The sequence below is a fragment of the Selaginella moellendorffii genome, unplaced genomic scaffold, assembly GCF_000143415.4.
Source record: "Selaginella moellendorffii unplaced genomic scaffold, v1.0 SELMOscaffold_36, whole genome shotgun sequence".
In the NCBI taxonomy this organism is placed as follows: domain Eukaryota; kingdom Viridiplantae; phylum Streptophyta; class Lycopodiopsida; order Selaginellales; family Selaginellaceae; genus Selaginella; species Selaginella moellendorffii.
Window position 1 is genome coordinate 337,722 of NW_003314297.1, and position 16,219 is coordinate 353,940.

Here is a 16,219-nt window from a genome sequence, read left to right on the forward strand (position 1 = left end):
ACGAGTCTGAGCACCGGCATAAAGTAGGACTCATTACAAAGCTAGTAACTAGGCTCCCAAACTTCCCATGGTGACTACATAATACAATTGGATGATATGGTGAAGATTTGTGAATTTCCTCTATATTTGTAGGGTGATATGGCATTGTGATTTACAAACTTTGCAACATCTAGTATCTAGTTGGCTTTGACAAGCTCTTTCCCTTGTCAATGGGGGTGAGAATGTGGCATACTTTCGAGGATGCATGAAGAACTTGCTAGCTCAAGTGAATCCAAATATGTATGAGTCTATCAAGTTGGGCCTGTTTTATTTGTTTGTAGCCCATATGCAGCATTCATTCATGGATATTGTCTACAAAACCCTGACAATACCAATGTGATTGCACAAAGTGTACAGGAAATAGAGGTCTTAGCACCACATCCACATAGTATGCATTTCTTTCCTCATTTCATGGCCATCCATATTATTTTGGGAGATAATAATATGATAATGATATAATGGGATATTATTTGGGATATTATTATAAATACTAGAGATATTATTAATTATTTCTATGAGGTTCAGATGTATAGCTATGATGGCATATACTATTATTAGCGTAACTCCTATGTATAAACTAGGGTTTTTTGCTCTTATTGTGTTTTATGTTTTTGCATCATCTAGATTTCTCTTGTTCTTATAGCTTTTTCATTTCTTCTCTTTTTTTTTCTTCTTTTCATTTATTTTTATGGTAGAGTAGTGTACTCCTCCTTTGCAGCAACCTCCTTCTCCTCTTACTTGGTGTAATTACTTGAAGCTATGTGGCTGCAATTGAATAATTAAACTTAGTTGATAGTAGTGTTTGTAACAATCTTCCAGATGATATGTACCATTAGTTTGATAATTTTAAAATGATTGCCACCTATCATTCTTGGGATGATACCTAGCATCTAACGGGAGTTTCTCACATATCTTTAAATGATAGCATTGCAATGGTACAATAGTTTAAGCATAATCAATTGTGCAAATTGAAGTCTTCTCTCAGGTGTCTTCAAGTGCATATTTAGATATACTAACAATAGTGATAATGCCTTCTAACAATTGCATCATCTTTGTTAAAGGCCATTTAAGATGCTTATATAATTTGGCGTTTGCTTTCAGAGCCTCTTCTTTGGTATGAAACTAAATATGTTAGAGCGAATCAAGTTAGGCATATTGTGGCCAGCTCTTTGTCAAGATCTTGTGAGACTTATGCATACACTTACCCTAAACAATAGTCTTTGATTGGCATAATGTTATAAGATATCATCTCTCCCACTTAGCTATATGTGCTTCAATTCCACTTCTTATGAGAGATACTTATATTCTAATGGAGATTAATACTATTATTGCCTATGTTAGGGTGAAGATGTAGTCATAGCTGTGATGTTTATTGCTGGGGGAGATGGTCCAAAGTTGAGTTGAGCTCACGAGTTGAGCTCAATTACAAGTCAACTCAAATCAACATGGTCAACTAAAATTTCTACAAAGGAAATTTAAATTGAATAAATGAAGGTTCTAGCAAACTTTAAAATATTTAATATATAAATATCTAAGTAAATATTTAAGATAAAAGTTTCTATAAGATTGAATTGTTTAGAAAAGACAAAGTTCACGAGAACTTACCTTTTGGAAAGCTATATTATTTTATTATGACTATTGTTACAATTATCATATTTTGATTTGACTACTTAATATTTTGAATACTTTTACAATTGTAGATACTATTTCTTCATTCAAAAGATTTTTTAAGGTTTTTGAGAAAATGGGAAGCAAAGAAAATATAAGATCTGTAAGTAAGAGTTGTAGTGCAAAGGAATGTAAGAATGTTAATTTTGTTTCACTACCACAACCTCTATATTACACTCTTGGTTTTTATTACCCATTTAAGAATGTAGAGACCACTATCACGATTGATAAAAATGCTTCTATTACTTCTAAAACAATAATCTAAAGCAAGAGAAATGAAGAAATGAATAGCATGGCAGAAAACACCAAGAAATCTACTCTATAAAACTTTTTATGACATTTGTAATTTATGTTTTAATTCATATCAAAAGCTCTGTTGCCTGCCTATATCGCAATCCTCTCATATGATAAGACCAAGGTATGTTTTTGCAGTGAATCCTCATTAAAATTTTTCAGGAGTTGTTTGTGAATAATAATTAAAAAATCAAAATTTTTCAAAAGACTCAAAAGTAATATCACATCAAAGAATCAATTTTATCTACATTTCCAAGACTGAAAGGCAATCTCACATGAGAGAATAGTAGTGTGCCAATGTGCTTTGCCACTATAATATAATTTATATTTCCTTGCAAGCGTGCCAATGTGCTTTGCCACTATAATATAATTTATATTTCCTTGCAGTCTACTTCCCTAGATATTTGGCATGCGTAGAAAAGAATATATATATATAGCAAAGTAGGATTTCATTATAATGATAGAGCATATGTATACACGATAATCTAAAATTCTAGAAGCTCTTATGTTTACAAGCAAGTTATGATTATGAAGCCCCATTTCCAAGACTACCAAGGGCTAGATACGGTGGATGTGAATGGTGACAATAATGAAGAATTTCACTTATATTACATGAAAGCCATGCTTGTGTTTACAAATAGAATTATCTAACTTATTTTTATATATATACACACAATATGAGATGGTATAATTTATATATATAGATAATTTAAAATTTATATAAGCTCTTTATTTGAAATTCAATGGTTATAATTTATACTTATAAAAAGACTTAGACTCCTTATTTAGTTTTTTCATATTTGTTTTAAAATTAAATCTCATCCATTATATTTTTGATAAATAGACAAAATTGAATATAAAACAGGTTTATATTAATATTAGGTAAAGGTTATTAATATTAACCTATAGAAAACCTGGGTGTAACGAATATTTCTAGAATATTCAAGATACTTATTCAATATCATAACTTGATATCAGAGTCACAGTTCTTTCTAAGCACGCTCTCCCTGGTGAAGGTGGCCAGGGGCCTCACATCCAAATCGCACCTCTCCACAAACTTCAGCCTGGGCGTCTTGAGCTTCCCGATCTGGAACCGGATCTTCACTCGAATCACCACCCGGAACGAGATCCTCTGCTGCGCCAGCGCCCTCAGCAAGCTGGAGGCCACCGCCCGCGGCAGCACCACGCCGTCCGACTCCACGTCCTTCTCCACGCTCGCCAAGGCTGAGCGCTTGGCCTGCGAGAACCCCGCGAGCACAGCCTCGCCCACCCGGATGTCGTCGAAGAAGACGTTGAGGTGGATGTCATCGAAGAGGATCTTGAGGCGCGTGTTTGGATTGGCCACGTCGAGGATCAAGCCCAGGTCCGCCTTGAGGAGCGCCGTGGAGAAGAAGGTGGTGGGCGAGGCTATGACGGCCCCGAGGTGCCGGACGGCGATGTCGCGGATGTGGACCTTGGGCGATTTGGGGTGGAAGGCGATGTAAGTGACGAGCAGCAGGCACGCGAAGAGCAAGCCGAGGATGAGGAGAATGGTGACGATCCATGTCAGGATCGCGATGGCGGGATTGGGGTGGCACAGGTACCTGGAGGCGAAGTTCTTGTGGGCGTCGTGCTCGTCTTGTTGTTCCATTTGCTCCTTTGATCTGTCAGTGTCTGTGCTCACTCCTGTTTGATCCAAGTGATGTGTTTCGCGGAGAAGGTGCCAAGGCATCAGTGTGTTTGACGCATTGTGAGCTTTAAGCTGTTTGCTTTGATCTCAATCGAAAGCATAACTTTACACTCGGCAACAAGAGAGGAAAGCAAAATGTTACAAACTCTCTAGTTTTTTAATTTGCTTGTTAGATCTTTGTTTTCCTGTAGAAGCATAACACTTCGTGTTTCTCAAGAAACTTTTTCTCGAGCATTGTGTTTGAGTTTTAAACTCCAGGATTGCCAGAGAAACAAATTCTTTCATTTGTGTTCTCTCTCCATACTTGTCTTTCTTACGCTCCAGAGATCGTCTAGATCGTAGATGATATTTCTACTAGATGATCGATGGGAGGTAAAACTCACAGCTTGGAGGTAAACAACGATGGCCGCGAGAAGTACTTGGTGTGATGCCCACTCGCCACAATCTCGCCATTCTTCCCAGCTCTCCTCACCTCGGCCGATAGCATCACAACGTTCTTCCCCTTCTTCAAAACTTTAGACTCGATCTCGAGCTCATCCTGGGAGAGAAAAGGAAACCAGTTTAAGAGTTCTTGGATCCTTGCTCTTGACTCCAAACTCACATCGATCCTGGCGGCCGAGACGTAAGTGATGCTGAGGTCGATCGAGACGCCCGTGTTAGTGCCACCCACTGTGAGCACCGCCATGGTGCTCACGCAGTCGATGAGCGTGGCAATGGCTCCACCGTGGAGCGTTCCATATCCATTCTACAAACACAGTTATACCGGAGAGGGGATCACGGATCTTACTACATACGGCGAGATTGGCGGGCACGCGAATGGCGCAGAGGATCCGGCCTGCGTCGGCGGCCTTGATCTCCACTCGCTCGAGGACACGCGCATCAAAGCCACCGGGAGAGCTCCTGAGCGCCTCCAAGACTGCACGGCCTGCTGCCAACGCCATAGCTAATTAGGGCTCTATTATAATTCATAGTTACTTTTATCCAGGTCCTTTTAACAGTAAACTTTTGCTTTATAGAAAATATAATTTTCTAGCTTAAAAGGTACAGGGAAAACGTTATTTGTTTAAGTTAACTTAATTAATGTATTAATATTAACTGTTTTAACCTTATTTTAACCTTTGGTACTTTTTTGTACTTTCGCTCATTTTGTTTTTGTGAAGCCTGACCGGCTCTTGTCAATGGCGGCCATAGTTTTCTTTAGTTTTCTTTGGCGACATTTACGTATATGCACGAGGCCTTGCACGATAAGTCGTAAAACTGGACCTGGCCTCACCTCAACTCCACACAAATAAAAAAGAAGAAATCCATTCATTCCAACGCAGTCACTGTTTTGTCTGTTCAATGGCCAGCGAAACATCCAAAGGTACGTGTGTAGTAGAAAGAACTCTCCCAAATCCTTAAAGTTGACGACTCTCATGCTAGATGCTCGAGCCGACCACGCGCGTTTCTTCTACTCCTACATTCCTGGAGTGCAGCAGTACAACGATTCGGGCTCTCGTGCCGTCAGGGACCTCTCGGCCTGGAAGCCAGCGCTCAAGAATCCACTCCCCCAGTATCTGGGACAAACTCCCGCCGCCGGCCATCTCCAAAAGCCGGCCTTCTCCTTCCTCTCGGGAGCCCAGGGCACCATCGCTGTTCTTGGCGGTCCCCAGTGGTGGGAGCAAATCTGGGGCAGCAGCCGCGCCGACGACTACACCGTCTGGGGGATCAAGAAGGACAAAGTTCCCATCGGCTTCCACTGCCTGTCTCCGGCCTTCTTCAAGAAAGATCGTGGACGAGCTCCTCCCACCACCTCGGAAGTTCAAGGCCAGGTCCTTGTCAAGAGCGATCTCGTCCAGTTCATCGATGCCGGGGCGCTGGTGCTCGTCTGGAATGACCGCGGAAGCGGGGCCAGCCAGGATGTCTCCATCTACACCTTGCCGGATCATCTCGGAGCTTTTGCTTTCCCGAACTATGATCCTCCTCCCAAGGGGACGTCGTACCCGATGATAAATCTCAGCAAGGGCCTGCTTGTCAAGCCCCCAAAGTGAAAAAGGCTAGCGAGAGCGAAGGTGACTCGGGCAATACAAACGAAAGTTGTGTGAAGTATGTGTGATGGAAATAAGACAAAAACGAACTTACAGGCGTGATATACTCTTTTCCTATCAAAGTCGCGTTAACTACATACACAATCTGGAAACTGTGAGATAGTTCTTCAAAAAAGACATGCCTTTTAATCTTCTTCTCAGTAGGATTTTGGCCTTTTGCCGACGAGAATCCTGGAGATCTGGAGGCCTCTGCTGAAGGCCTGGTTGAAAAGGATCCTCGTCTGCATTGCCTGGAATCCTGGCAGCCAAGATAGAACCGCGGTCGGAACCATGACTAAGATCCCAATGCCGAGCTCGTAGAGGCGAGCCACCGTCACCACCGTTGGCCACATTCCTGTTCTCTCGAGAAAAGGCCTTCGCAGCACCTGTGCAATCTGTAGCAGTCCCCAACCAGTGGGGAGGAAAGCCAACAAGCTGACGATCAAGTCCAAGAACCTAAAGCTTGTAAGCTCGATGAGGAGGATGAGCACCAGCACCGAGAAGAACAACGCGAATGCCTGGATTGCTCTGTAAGTGAGGTGCTCCCTCGTCGCGTACTTCTCGTGAGCGAAGGATAGTATCTTGTGAAGCAAGAACGCCACCACCACGTATATCCACGAGAGGAGATAAACCAGAATACTGGTGCTGTGGTTCGCGATGCCAAGCTGGTAGACAATGCCGTATTGGAAGAAGAAGAAGCGCAGGGAGAGGATCACCTCGAAAACTTTTCCCCATATGCCTGTCGTTCGCAAATGATCCTGCTCTTCGTCCCACCAAGATTCCCAGCTCTGGTCAGCCTTTACCAGGACCCCTCCTCTGTAGAACACCCAGTTGAAGAAATCCTCGTAGTCGTCCACGGTTTTGAGCCAGTCGAATCCCGACGGGTTGAAAACGAATGGTGCCAGGATCCATGTCAGTGCCAAGAACCAGCTTGAGAATGTGAGAAGAATGTAGACCACTGTGTCCTTGCTGAAGGAACCGTATGCCTCGTAAACGACCAGGAGAAGGGCGAGTTCGAGGCCTTTGATGAAGTGGCTTCTTGAGTAGAGCCTGTAGTTCTCCGCAAACCGCTCGTGCTTCACAACAAATCCTCGTCCGGTTGCACGATACTGCATCCAGAAAAACAAAACTATTAAACGGCAAGCCACACAATGCGTAAAACTGAATTACCTTGGCACCGCCATGAAGAAGAGTTCTTCCAAAATAGTGAGTCTTGGTGCCCATAGAAAATGTGAAAAACATAGAGGCTAGTTGAAGCTGGATAGTAAAAAAGTCCCAGACGGCCTTTGAGAATCCTCGCTCAATGGAGTTCTCCACAATCATTGGGAGCGCAGTGAAAAGTCCCAGCTGCACGATAAACTGCTGATTCAGTGCTGCCGTGAGAGCGCTGTTACTAGTTGAACTGGACAGAAGTCCACGCTCAACTCCGCTCAAAGCCAGATATACTCGGCCCCAGAGAAAAGCATACACCGTCAGGACCACCATCATGTTGTTCAAGTAAAACCCGACTGTTGTGTAGTAGAAAGAAAGCATGCGGAAAAAGTCCAGTCGGTGTCCAAGGCGATAAACATCCCGGCTCAAAGTTTGTTCACCGTTGCCACTGGCCACCTTAGCCTCAAATAGAGCTATCTGATTTAATCCAACATCTCGACCCTTGCCAACCTATACAGAAGACATGAGGTGTAAGTATGTCACTGCTAAAATAGCCACAAACCTGGATGTATTCGTGGTGAGTAACGTTTCCTCCCCTGAGAGTGCAGTTAAAACCCGCAAAAATGTCCTCGCTGATGTTGATAACTCTCGAAGCCTTGCTAATTCCACCTCGGGAGATAAACCAGAGCCTGTCGAAGACGTCTGGATGCCCGTAATGCATTCTCACTTTGAGTGGATTAGCTAAGACTCGCTGGCCAAGTGTAACAAAACTAGATTCTTGAGATGACATGAAATGCGCGAGTGAGGAGACTGATCCCGTAAAGACATGCTCACGAACTCCAAGAATAGTAGGCTTTCGCATACCATAATAGCGCGTGAACTCTTGGAGCAAGTTTCGCATTTTCAGCGCTTCTTCAAAATAGTTATCCTGTAAAAACGGAGAGGCTTAGCACAAATATGTCTAATATTATAGAGCATACCTGATTCATGTCAATCGTCTGAACAGCTTCGCCTCTGGTAAAGATTAAAGCGTGGTTCTGGTTCTCAGGCTTCCCTTCGCCTAGCTTTAGTGGACCAGGTAACTGGATCCTGTAAATCTCAACCTCTTGATTGCTGGCAGGATCGTATTTAACGAGAACCGAGTAGAAAGTTTTCGCGTCTCGTCCCGGAACCTCGTCCACGTATGCAATGCGCAAAGCTTCGAACTTCTGCATGAGGAAAAGTATCTCTTCTGCCTGGTGTTCGTTCTTGGCTTTCTGGTTGCCATATATCTGACAGGCCACCACGTACGTGAACTTCAAGCTTGACGCTGCTCGGTATTGCTCCTCCTTGTAAAGCGAGCCGCTTTGTCCGTGACCAAACGAGTCTCGGTGTACGTGTGACCCGTTCCTACTATCGTCAGCCATGCTTGACGCCCGCGACAGCATTTCACGGTAGCCGTGAAGATCATTTTCCGATGCCGAATCTAGAAAAGCTTGAATCTGCAAAGCTCTGTATAAACAGGCTGAGCACCAACCAATCAGCAGAAACATGTGAGACAAACCTGTTGTAGTACATCATTCCACGTACGGTACGTGCGAGAGTCTGGCCACGGTAAGAGGCCCAAAGGCGAAGTTCCAGACCTTTGTCCGCAGTCCACAAATCAGATTCTTTTATGCCAAGACTGCTCATACGTTCCAAGAAGTTGATCCACTCGTCTTCGTAACAAAAACAAAAAAGAAAAAGAAAGTTCAGCACTTGCGTCTAGAAACAGCAAAGCAGAAACCTGGAAATATCTTTTGGAGGTAAAACAGAATTGAGACTCCCTCCTCATTTTCATCAAGGAGCTCGTTCTTGGTGTACAAAACGGATTCGCTATAGTAGGGTGTTAAAACACTAAAGGACAACATCTTTTCCACCTGTGAAAGAAGGAAGTAAGCTAAACAAGATTTCAAGAAACACTCACCTGAGGAGCGCGAGGCATTGTCATAAAGAGAGAGTTACTGAAAAAGGAAATGCGTCGCCTTGCTTCCAAGTTGTGCGGAACACGTGAAATAGACTCTTTAGTACTTAATACAATGTGTACTCGTTTCAGCTGAGGGAAGAAATCGTTGTCTTCAGGGTCTGGTAGAATAATAGACTCAACGAAAGGAAGTGGTTGATCATTTCTCCGCGGTATTAAATAGTCTTGAAGACCTTTGTGCTTTGGAAAATCGCGCACTACAACATCAAATAGATTTTGTAGAGCCGTTACTACCTGAAAAACATGCTTTTTACAAAATTAAGCACGGAAATAACTCGGGCAAACCTCTTTCGTGTCCTCCTGAGTCGGCCTTTTTAACAATGCTGCTATCAAAGGCAATACCCGCGAGTGAATGTTAGGAAGCTCATAAAGGTTGTATTCGTTGCAAAACTTCCCCTGGCTAAGAGCGCTGTCGATCTGTTCAAACAGGCGAGTCAGGGTAGCGTGATCTTCGCTTTCCTCGTTGATAATTTTGCGAAGAAGTATATGTTTCAGGCTTTCATAGCATTCGATCACAGCGGATGGACGGAATTCGTTTTTACAAATCTTTCTCCACAACCTCCTGTCAGTATCCTGCCAATCTCTAGCTTGCCCAAGAGCCATTAAAATCTGAAGATGAAGTTCGTAAAAGAAAAGAAAAAAATAACGAACTAATGTACCTCGTTTCCCAATAAAAACGCTGGCCATTGCAGCACAGAGATGTTCCACTTGGGAGTCGGAACTTCCAGCAAATTGATTTCGCTACAGGTAAAAAGATTAGTAGCCGCACGTAACTACTGCTAATACCTGTTGGAAACCAGATCTTCCTCTCTGAAGGTGTTAATAATTTGATTCCAAACGTGCGCAAACCGCCGCCCTTCTATTTGTTTGGCCTCAATCTGCCAATACTCGTTAGAACACTACCTATTGCAACTGTTTATTACCTTCTTGTAGGGAGACCCAAATCCGTAACGAAGTTTTAACCTGTGCATCAAGTCTTTAAATGCTGCCGACCAACTTCCCCATAACCTGCATGCAAGTTCTCCCATTAGAACAGTGGGCAAAAGTACAGAAAACAAGTACCTGGGCCTTAAGAGTGATTCTTCAGGCATAAGGTTGAACTGAATGGCACTAGCAAAGAAAGGAAACCGCAATCTGAATTGATGGATGCTTCTGATCTGAAGTGTAACAACAATGAATGTGGCAACTTCTTCAAAAGAGAGCGCATACCTCACCAATATGTGAAAATAGGCCAATCAAGGCACCAACTAATGACGAGAACACAGAGTACCAAATTTGTGTGTCCATAAAATAAACCTGAACTAACTCGGTCAATTTTATATTCCAAGCAGAAAAGAGACGTACCAGCACAACCGGAGCCCACAAACATACCGCTGCAATACGATTTCCTGTAATATAAACGGAGTAAGCTTGTACTCTAAAAGACGATCATCAGCATACCTCTTCCAAAGAACTGGTGCCACCTGTATTCGACGTTTGTAGTCCGAAGTGTGGCTCTTGTTGGTCGCACTAGTGGACTGATCTGTTTTAGAAAAAAAGAAAAAAACGATTACAATGGCTTCTGATAAAAATGTGGGGCACCTGGAATGCGTAGCTAAAAGAAAACTTAGCCGCCAAAACCATTATCCAGAATAATGTGTACCTGATTTTTATCACAAAACTCAGCAGTAGGAGGAATCCAGAAATACTCACTTTATGTTGTCATAAAGACTCTCACGTAACCCACGGCCGACAAAAAGCCTCGTCTGCATTATTAGAATCAGCAAAAGCTGCGTATTTGAATTCAGCATACCTGAAACCACCACGTCATCAAGTTGAAGATTTTCCAGTCCTTGTTCTCGATGAAGTTCCGCACCCAGGGTAATATGAAGAGCAGTAGAGCTAGAACTTCCGGGGCTATAAATACCAATGCAGCTTCAATTAACATTTTCAGCCGCTGGTTTGCTGCGTTCGACCAAAATCCGTCCTGCCGGCGCTGGCGCCACATTTGACTGCTCGGACAAAAAGTTTAGTAAACCCGCCGATAAGAGTCTGATCTAGTTACCTGTAAAGGACTGCAAATACTATAACCCAAACAACGCCCGTAACGACCTTTAAGACCATTCTTACTCCAAACATCATGGTCTCTCTTGACATAAGTCGCCTTTGCATCCAAATGTCCAACACAGCTGAACCCAAATATCAAGCGTCAATATGGCTTGCAAAGATCTTGTTTACCTTGAAGGATGCGGAGCCCAGCCCAGGTAATGAATAAACTAAAAAGGTGTAGCGAGATATCTTTTTGTCGTAGTGCAGTCCATGGAGGCCCTGCTTCCTCCCAAGTAATTAGAATTGATGCCTGTACAAAATGGTGCTGTTAAAAGGACAACATATGTGCACAATGTACCTGCAAGAAAAGTATATACATAACCCATAGGCGATCAAAACTCCTGTATAAGTTCCAGAAGGAGCGTTGCTCTACAAATCCAGTTTTTCCAACTTTATGTGTCAGCATGCCCTGTGGAAACTTAAGAGTAAGTTAACAAGTTCAGCTTACAGTGCTAGCATACCGCAGGCTTAACAAAATAATTGCTTCCCAAGTTCAATGGCCATCCTAAATGTTGAAAGCATCTGTTACTCCTGAGCAGGTAAACATGTGCAAGAAAACTGTTAGATATCCATAGCAGGAACTTCATACCAAAAGTATTCGTTCATATCATCGTAATTCCTCCATGCCGAATGAGGAGCTTTACCATCCTTGCTTGCCGCAGCTTCCTGCCGTGAAACATACGTTACAAAATTACGGTCTTAATGGTTCTCAACTCACTTCTTTGACGATGGCATATAGTGGAGTAATCACGTTCTTCAAATACCCATTTTCCCCGTGGCTTACAGGGCGAACAGGCATGGCTGACATTTCGTCAATGTAGTCTTCCAGTATTTGATTCAGCTCGTCAACCATCTGGGACCCCATTTCAGCCCACAAACGTGTGGAAGAGAGAACTTACATTGTGGAATATGAAGGCGAGGCACTCGGGCATAAACCGAAGGTTGGCTGCCTCACCCCACACAAGAAAGTAGAGTGATATATAAAGTAGCTCCAGCCTCTCATCCACCCTTCCGTCATATACTCTAGTTCATAAAAATGTAAAGAGTTAGAATCAATGAAGCATCTCCAGTACTTGAGTTTGTTTGGCCGTCCCATGAAGCTGCACCATAGTCTGTAATTCTTGAGCACTTTCTTACGTAGCTTGACTACCACCTTCTGGTCTAGCTGCACAAGTTTAAACCACGATGAACGAAAGACAGAAACTAGCACACGAAGTAACCTTACCCGATCGATGGGGTCTGGCGGTGGCGTGACTCTCATTTGCGAGTTCGCAAGCAGAAGTATCAAATGCTCTCTTTGGTTCTTCACATTTCCTTCCTGGATAACAGCTTGAGTCAAACTAGCTCCTCAGAGATGACACGCACCTGAAATCCAAAGAAACCTTGAAGCCAATCGAGAAGATCCATCCCTTGTCTCCATTGAAAACCGGGAGGTTTTCTCAATTCTCCCACCGTCTGTAGTGCGGCAACAGCTGCCCGGACCTACACGCAAACAAACATCAATACGAGAGATACACAAAAAACTAAGCTTTTGCTAGAAAAATAGAATCGCGCCGTACCTCTGGAAAATGTAGCGCGACGTGATCCGCCAAGACATCGTGCACAGGAATGATGTTATACGCGGCCCCGGGCAGAGCTGGATTCATCCTCGCTGTTGCTGCTACGAGCTAGAACCACGCTAGAACCCTAGAACTGACAGCTGAGCTCGATCTCGCGAAGAACTACTCGGGACGCATCCTCCCTGCTGCCGCACACATGCAATCTTAGACCGACGATCTGGAAGCGCGTACCTGACGTCGCCCGGAGCTGGAACCCTAGAAATGTGCTTCAGCCGGGCACCACTATCCGCGATCCCGCGAGGAAAGAGAAAAACGCGCCCGTCATTGCCCGTCTCTTGACGGCCCCAGATGCGCCTTTTTCCAACGGAAGCAATCGAATTGATACTGTTCCTAGCCGTTAGATAAACCTGTATACGGACTTTCCAATGCGAGATCTTTGTGGATTTTCCTTGAGCTTTACATCCATTAAAAACCATGGAGAGAAAATGTAGCACTCGTGCAGTAAATTTTTTGCGCATGGAAGTCTCGACCGATCACCAACTTCAATATCGATTCGATCAAAGCGATCGAAAAATTAAATGGGAAGTGCTCGCATTCAGGGAAGAACTTTCCAGGTGATCGTGTTTTTACTTACACGGGGGTAAACTTCAACCATGGTAACTTCTCTGGGAGCTTTTCTCTTTCTCAGTCCCTTCCAGGCGGGCTTACGAGCTTCATGTTCCGCGCGTACGACCGCTTCTGGGCGACGAGATCGTCGACCGCCCGTACGCCGCCGTACCGCCCCGCGGCGGCCTTGCCGAGGGGCGTGGGAGAGTTCGTCTTCTTTGGCGAGCCCACCGGCGCTGGAGGTGGCGAGCAATTCGGCGAGGCGAATGGAGTTGCGTATGGAGTTCGTATCTGGAAGTGTCCCGAGGCTCTTCCTCGCCGGATGATGCTGCTGTTTAGATTCGAGTGAGCTGCTGCTGTTACTGCCGGGGAGTTGATTCGGCCTTGTCTGGCAGCGTCGTCGATGAACAAGACGTCGTCGATCCGAGCGAGGATGTTGAATGCCAAGCTCTCCAACACCCGCGAGTAGCTCTCCAGAATGGAGTGACCAACGTCCTAGAACGAAAGAAAGCTCTCATGAGAAACTCGAACGAAGCTTTGAAAGATCTTTACCCGGTTGTATTGGATCTTGTTCACGTCAAGCACGCTCTGGGGAAGTCCTGGAAACCGCTGCTTGAAGCTGAGAAGCAAGCTCTCCGCTCTCTCGACGAGCGTTTGCCTGTCAATCTCGGCGACGAAGTCCTTCACCTTTCCCCACGAAGACTTTGCATTTTGCTTGATCATGTCTTTCTGCTGGTGCTGCTGCTGCTGCTGTATTTGCTGGTGCTTCTGTTGATGGATCTTCCGCTGCCAGATGTGGATGGCGGCCTCCACTCGGTTGGCCGCCTCGAGTGCGTTGTGCTCGGTCGAGAGATTCAAGTGTTGGAGGAGTGCGTCCGGAGAGAACTTTTCGGCTGTCAGTCCTCGGTACATCACCTCTCCAAGGCAGGACTTGCCATTCTACACGAGACCAGCCATCTTTACAGAATGAAACCGTGACAAAGCTGGATGCAACTTAAGTGTGTACCTTTGGGAGCGATTCCCAGAACAAGTCCGGGACCTCCATCTCCGAAAGGACTTGCCCGTTGATCGCCACGGCTGCCTTGAGGATCTGACTCGTGCAGTCTCGTTGGTTCTGGAGGCTCTTCCTGGCTTCGTCCGAGAGTCCATTGGGAGGCACCCGAGGCGTTGGAAGCCACCATTTCTCTTCCTGCCTTTGCAGCGAGTGCTGCTTGTTGTTGTTCTTGTTGGTGTCGTCTTTCTCGGAGAGAATGATTCCTTGTTCCACATACCAGAAGTCTGTCTCTTTGTAGCTATCGAGGGACTCCTACATGCAACAAAAACAAGACTGGCTAAGAAAGAAGAAAACAAACCATTCTAAACTCCAAAATTCTGGTGCTGACTTACCAGTAGCATTGTGTCCAGTTTTCGCAATGCGGGCAGATTGATGTGGATGTCTGAGCGAGGCCTGGTCACCATAACCTGCAAAGCACATGTGTCAAGGAAAAAAGAGGAGAAAAAAGAGATCTGGCTATGACCTCCAGATTGCTTCCATCTCTGAAGCTCTGCCAGGAAGGAACCAGCTCCACAATGTAGTCGCTTACGGAGAGAAGCCACTCCATTTCCCGTCGCCACATTGTTTTTCTTTCGTGAGACAGAGGCTCCAACCTCCAAAGCTCTCCAAACACGGACGCTGTATCGTAAAGAAGAAAAAAAAAAACAAGCCAACAAAAACAAAAGGTAGCTCGTCAGCTCTACAAGTATAGCCAAGCCAGAGTACGAGGACAAAGAGAGAGCTCAAATCAAGTACTCTACCAGCAAGATTTGTGATGGCGTTGGAAATCGCGAGCGCTGTGCAAACGCCTTTGGCGCCTCCGGACATGTCTTCTCCAAGAAGAAGCTTCGCAAACTTCTCCTTCATCATCTCTACTTCTGAAAGAACAAAAAATATGTCATGTCGATCGAAGAGAATAGAAAAGAACACCACTCTCATCCAAAACCTTGAGAAGCACTAGGCTCTCATTCATCCAAAAACTTTGTGGAGAAACACTAGACTCTCATTCATCCAAAAACTTTGTGACTCCCATTCATCCGATTGGCTTCTCCCAATCTTTGTGGTGAAACACTACTCTCACTGGACAAACACTCAGCACAAGCAAGCAAGCAAACATGGTGGTTGCATTGGATTCTTAAAGAACGAACGATAAAAAAAGTACCAACGTACCAGAGGCATTGGTTTCACGCTTGACCCTCTTCTCCTCCCACGCGAAGCTGCTCACGCTCTTGCTATTCAGGCTGCTAGTGCTCACAGATTTCGTGGTAGAAGAACACGAGACCTCGGAATAGGAGCGCTCCCGCCTGCAAAGCGGCCATCCCAGCGGCGACGCATCGCTGCTGCTAGTGCTGGCGAAATCTTCCAGGAGCTCCTCCGGATCGTCGCGGCAAATTCTGGCGTCGTAGCTAGTGCTGGAGCTCAGGCCGTCGAGCAAATCCTCACTGCTATCCATTGACAGAAGCTATTTCGCCCCCATCCAAGAAAGAGAAGAAAAACTGGCCGGAGCTCCACCCACCTAGCAATCGCAAGAACGACCAAGAGGAGAAATCTAAGAAGCGATGCTGCGCATGGGAGAATGATTAAGTCTTCTGGCGACAGCGATGATCGAAGCGAGTGGTAGCGAAATCCCTCGCCGCTGTCGAGCGCTCTCGGTGCGATGGCGTGACCGAAATGATGAATCAGTCGATCGATCGCAATGCAATGGCAAGACACACAGATTGATCGATCGCGCGAGGCTCGCGAGGCGCGACTTGGTGGAATGGCCGCCCAGAGGAGGAAATCTTCTCTGTGCGATGGAAGACGAGGAAGAATCGGAGCGATGAATTATGGGAGACGCTACTTGAAAACAAAGATTGCCGATATCTCTTTGTCTTCATCCCCCGCTTCGCAAAGGCCTTCTTTTGCTCAAAAAAATAGAAAAAAAATTCCACCTTTATAATTTTTTTAACATATTTACCCTATTTACCCTTGCGCCTAAAAGAAGGTAACGGAAAAAATCCATGCCACGTGTTTGCGTACCGCATCCGGCGTCATCCCAGCCGC

General features: G+C 45.0%; 5 protein-coding genes across 5 annotated transcripts; 1 reads left to right on the plus strand and 4 right to left on the minus strand.

Moving 5' to 3' along the window:
* Positions 1-2,927: 2,927 nt before the first annotated feature.
* On the minus strand, positions 2,928-3,786 carry LOC112349220 (NDR1/HIN1-like protein 3). Its single transcript, XM_024683275.1, has one exon. The coding sequence runs from the start codon at positions 3,710-3,712 to the stop codon at positions 2,963-2,965; it is 750 nt and encodes a 249-aa protein (XP_024539043.1). The 5' UTR covers positions 3,713-3,786; the 3' UTR covers positions 2,928-2,962.
* Positions 3,787-3,811: 25 nt separating this feature from the next.
* On the minus strand, positions 3,812-4,611 carry LOC9653186 (acyl-coenzyme A thioesterase 13). The gene is made up of 3 exons (XM_002978124.2): positions 4,465-4,611; positions 4,272-4,415; positions 3,812-4,208 (listed from the first exon to the last, which is right to left on the minus strand). Exons 1-3 carry the CDS (start codon positions 4,609-4,611, stop codon positions 4,050-4,052), a joined length of 450 nt encoding a protein of 149 aa, XP_002978170.1. The 3' UTR covers positions 3,812-4,049.
* A 474-nt stretch (positions 4,612-5,085) lies between these two features.
* LOC9653187 lies at positions 5,086-5,700 on the plus strand. Its single transcript, XM_002977953.2, has one exon. It carries the CDS (start codon positions 5,086-5,088, stop codon positions 5,698-5,700), a length of 615 nt encoding a protein of 204 aa, XP_002977999.2.
* Positions 5,701-5,787: 87 nt separating this feature from the next.
* LOC9657832 (callose synthase 12) lies at positions 5,788-12,892 on the minus strand. The gene is made up of 30 exons (XM_024683151.1): positions 12,769-12,892; positions 12,538-12,719; positions 12,344-12,460; positions 12,204-12,296; positions 12,052-12,143; positions 11,878-12,001; positions 11,697-11,831; positions 11,568-11,644; positions 11,440-11,509; positions 11,277-11,387; positions 11,108-11,228; positions 10,935-11,058; positions 10,683-10,881; positions 10,583-10,635; positions 10,472-10,532; positions 10,331-10,412; positions 10,235-10,278; positions 10,100-10,186; positions 9,953-10,047; positions 9,814-9,898; positions 9,677-9,768; positions 9,550-9,631; positions 9,176-9,499; positions 8,834-9,124; positions 8,654-8,786; positions 8,432-8,585; positions 7,869-8,379; positions 7,451-7,816; positions 6,907-7,398; positions 5,788-6,845 (listed from the first exon to the last, which is right to left on the minus strand). The coding sequence occupies exons 2-30, from the start codon at positions 12,622-12,624 to the stop codon at positions 5,895-5,897; spliced, it is 5,253 nt and encodes a 1,750-aa protein (XP_024538919.1). The 5' UTR covers positions 12,625-12,719; positions 12,769-12,892; the 3' UTR covers positions 5,788-5,894.
* A 151-nt stretch (positions 12,893-13,043) lies between these two features.
* On the minus strand, positions 13,044-16,059 carry LOC9653188 (rop guanine nucleotide exchange factor 7). Its single transcript, XM_002978126.2, has 7 exons — positions 15,347-16,059; positions 14,938-15,054; positions 14,661-14,815; positions 14,530-14,604; positions 14,150-14,449; positions 13,696-14,082; positions 13,044-13,638 (listed from the first exon to the last, which is right to left on the minus strand). The coding sequence occupies exons 1-7, from the start codon at positions 15,627-15,629 to the stop codon at positions 13,222-13,224; spliced, it is 1,734 nt and encodes a 577-aa protein (XP_002978172.2). The 5' UTR covers positions 15,630-16,059; the 3' UTR covers positions 13,044-13,221.
* Between the last annotated feature and the right edge of the window lie 160 nt (positions 16,060-16,219).

Coding starts and splice junctions, on each gene's coding strand:
- LOC112349220 (XM_024683275.1), bottom strand. CDS start 3,712: ATGCCTTGGCACCTTCTCCGCGAAACACATCACTTGGATCAAACAGGA.
- LOC9653186 (XM_002978124.2), bottom strand. CDS start 4,611: ATGGCGTTGGCAGCAGGCCGTGCAGTCTTGGAGGCGCTCAGGAGCTCT. Junction 4,416..4,464: donor GCGTGCCCGCCAATCTCGCC/GTATGTAGTAAG, acceptor CTGTGTTTGTAG/AATGGATATGGAACGCTCCA. Junction 4,209..4,271: donor TCTCGGCCGCCAGGATCGAT/GTGAGTTTGGAG, acceptor TTTCTCTCCCAG/GATGAGCTCGAGATCGAGTC.
- LOC9653187 (XM_002977953.2), top strand. CDS start 5,086: ATGCTAGATGCTCGAGCCGACCACGCGCGTTTCTTCTACTCCTACATT.
- LOC9657832 (XM_024683151.1), bottom strand. CDS start 12,624: ATGAATCCAGCTCTGCCCGGGGCCGCGTATAACATCATTCCTGTGCAC. Junction 8,586..8,653: donor CCTCCAAAAGATATTTCCAG/GTTTCTGCTTTG, acceptor TTTGTTACGAAG/ACGAGTGGATCAACTTCTTG. Junction 7,399..7,450: donor CTCACCACGAATACATCCAG/GTTTGTGGCTAT, acceptor TCTTCTGTATAG/GTTGGCAAGGGTCGAGATGT.
- LOC9653188 (XM_002978126.2), bottom strand. CDS start 15,629: ATGGATAGCAGTGAGGATTTGCTCGACGGCCTGAGCTCCAGCACTAGC. Junction 15,055..15,346: donor GCGTGAAACCAATGCCTCTG/GTACGTTGGTAC, acceptor TTGTTCTTTCAG/AAGTAGAGATGATGAAGGAG. Junction 14,816..14,937: donor CGCCATCACAAATCTTGCTG/GTAGAGTACTTG, acceptor TTTACGATACAG/CGTCCGTGTTTGGAGAGCTT.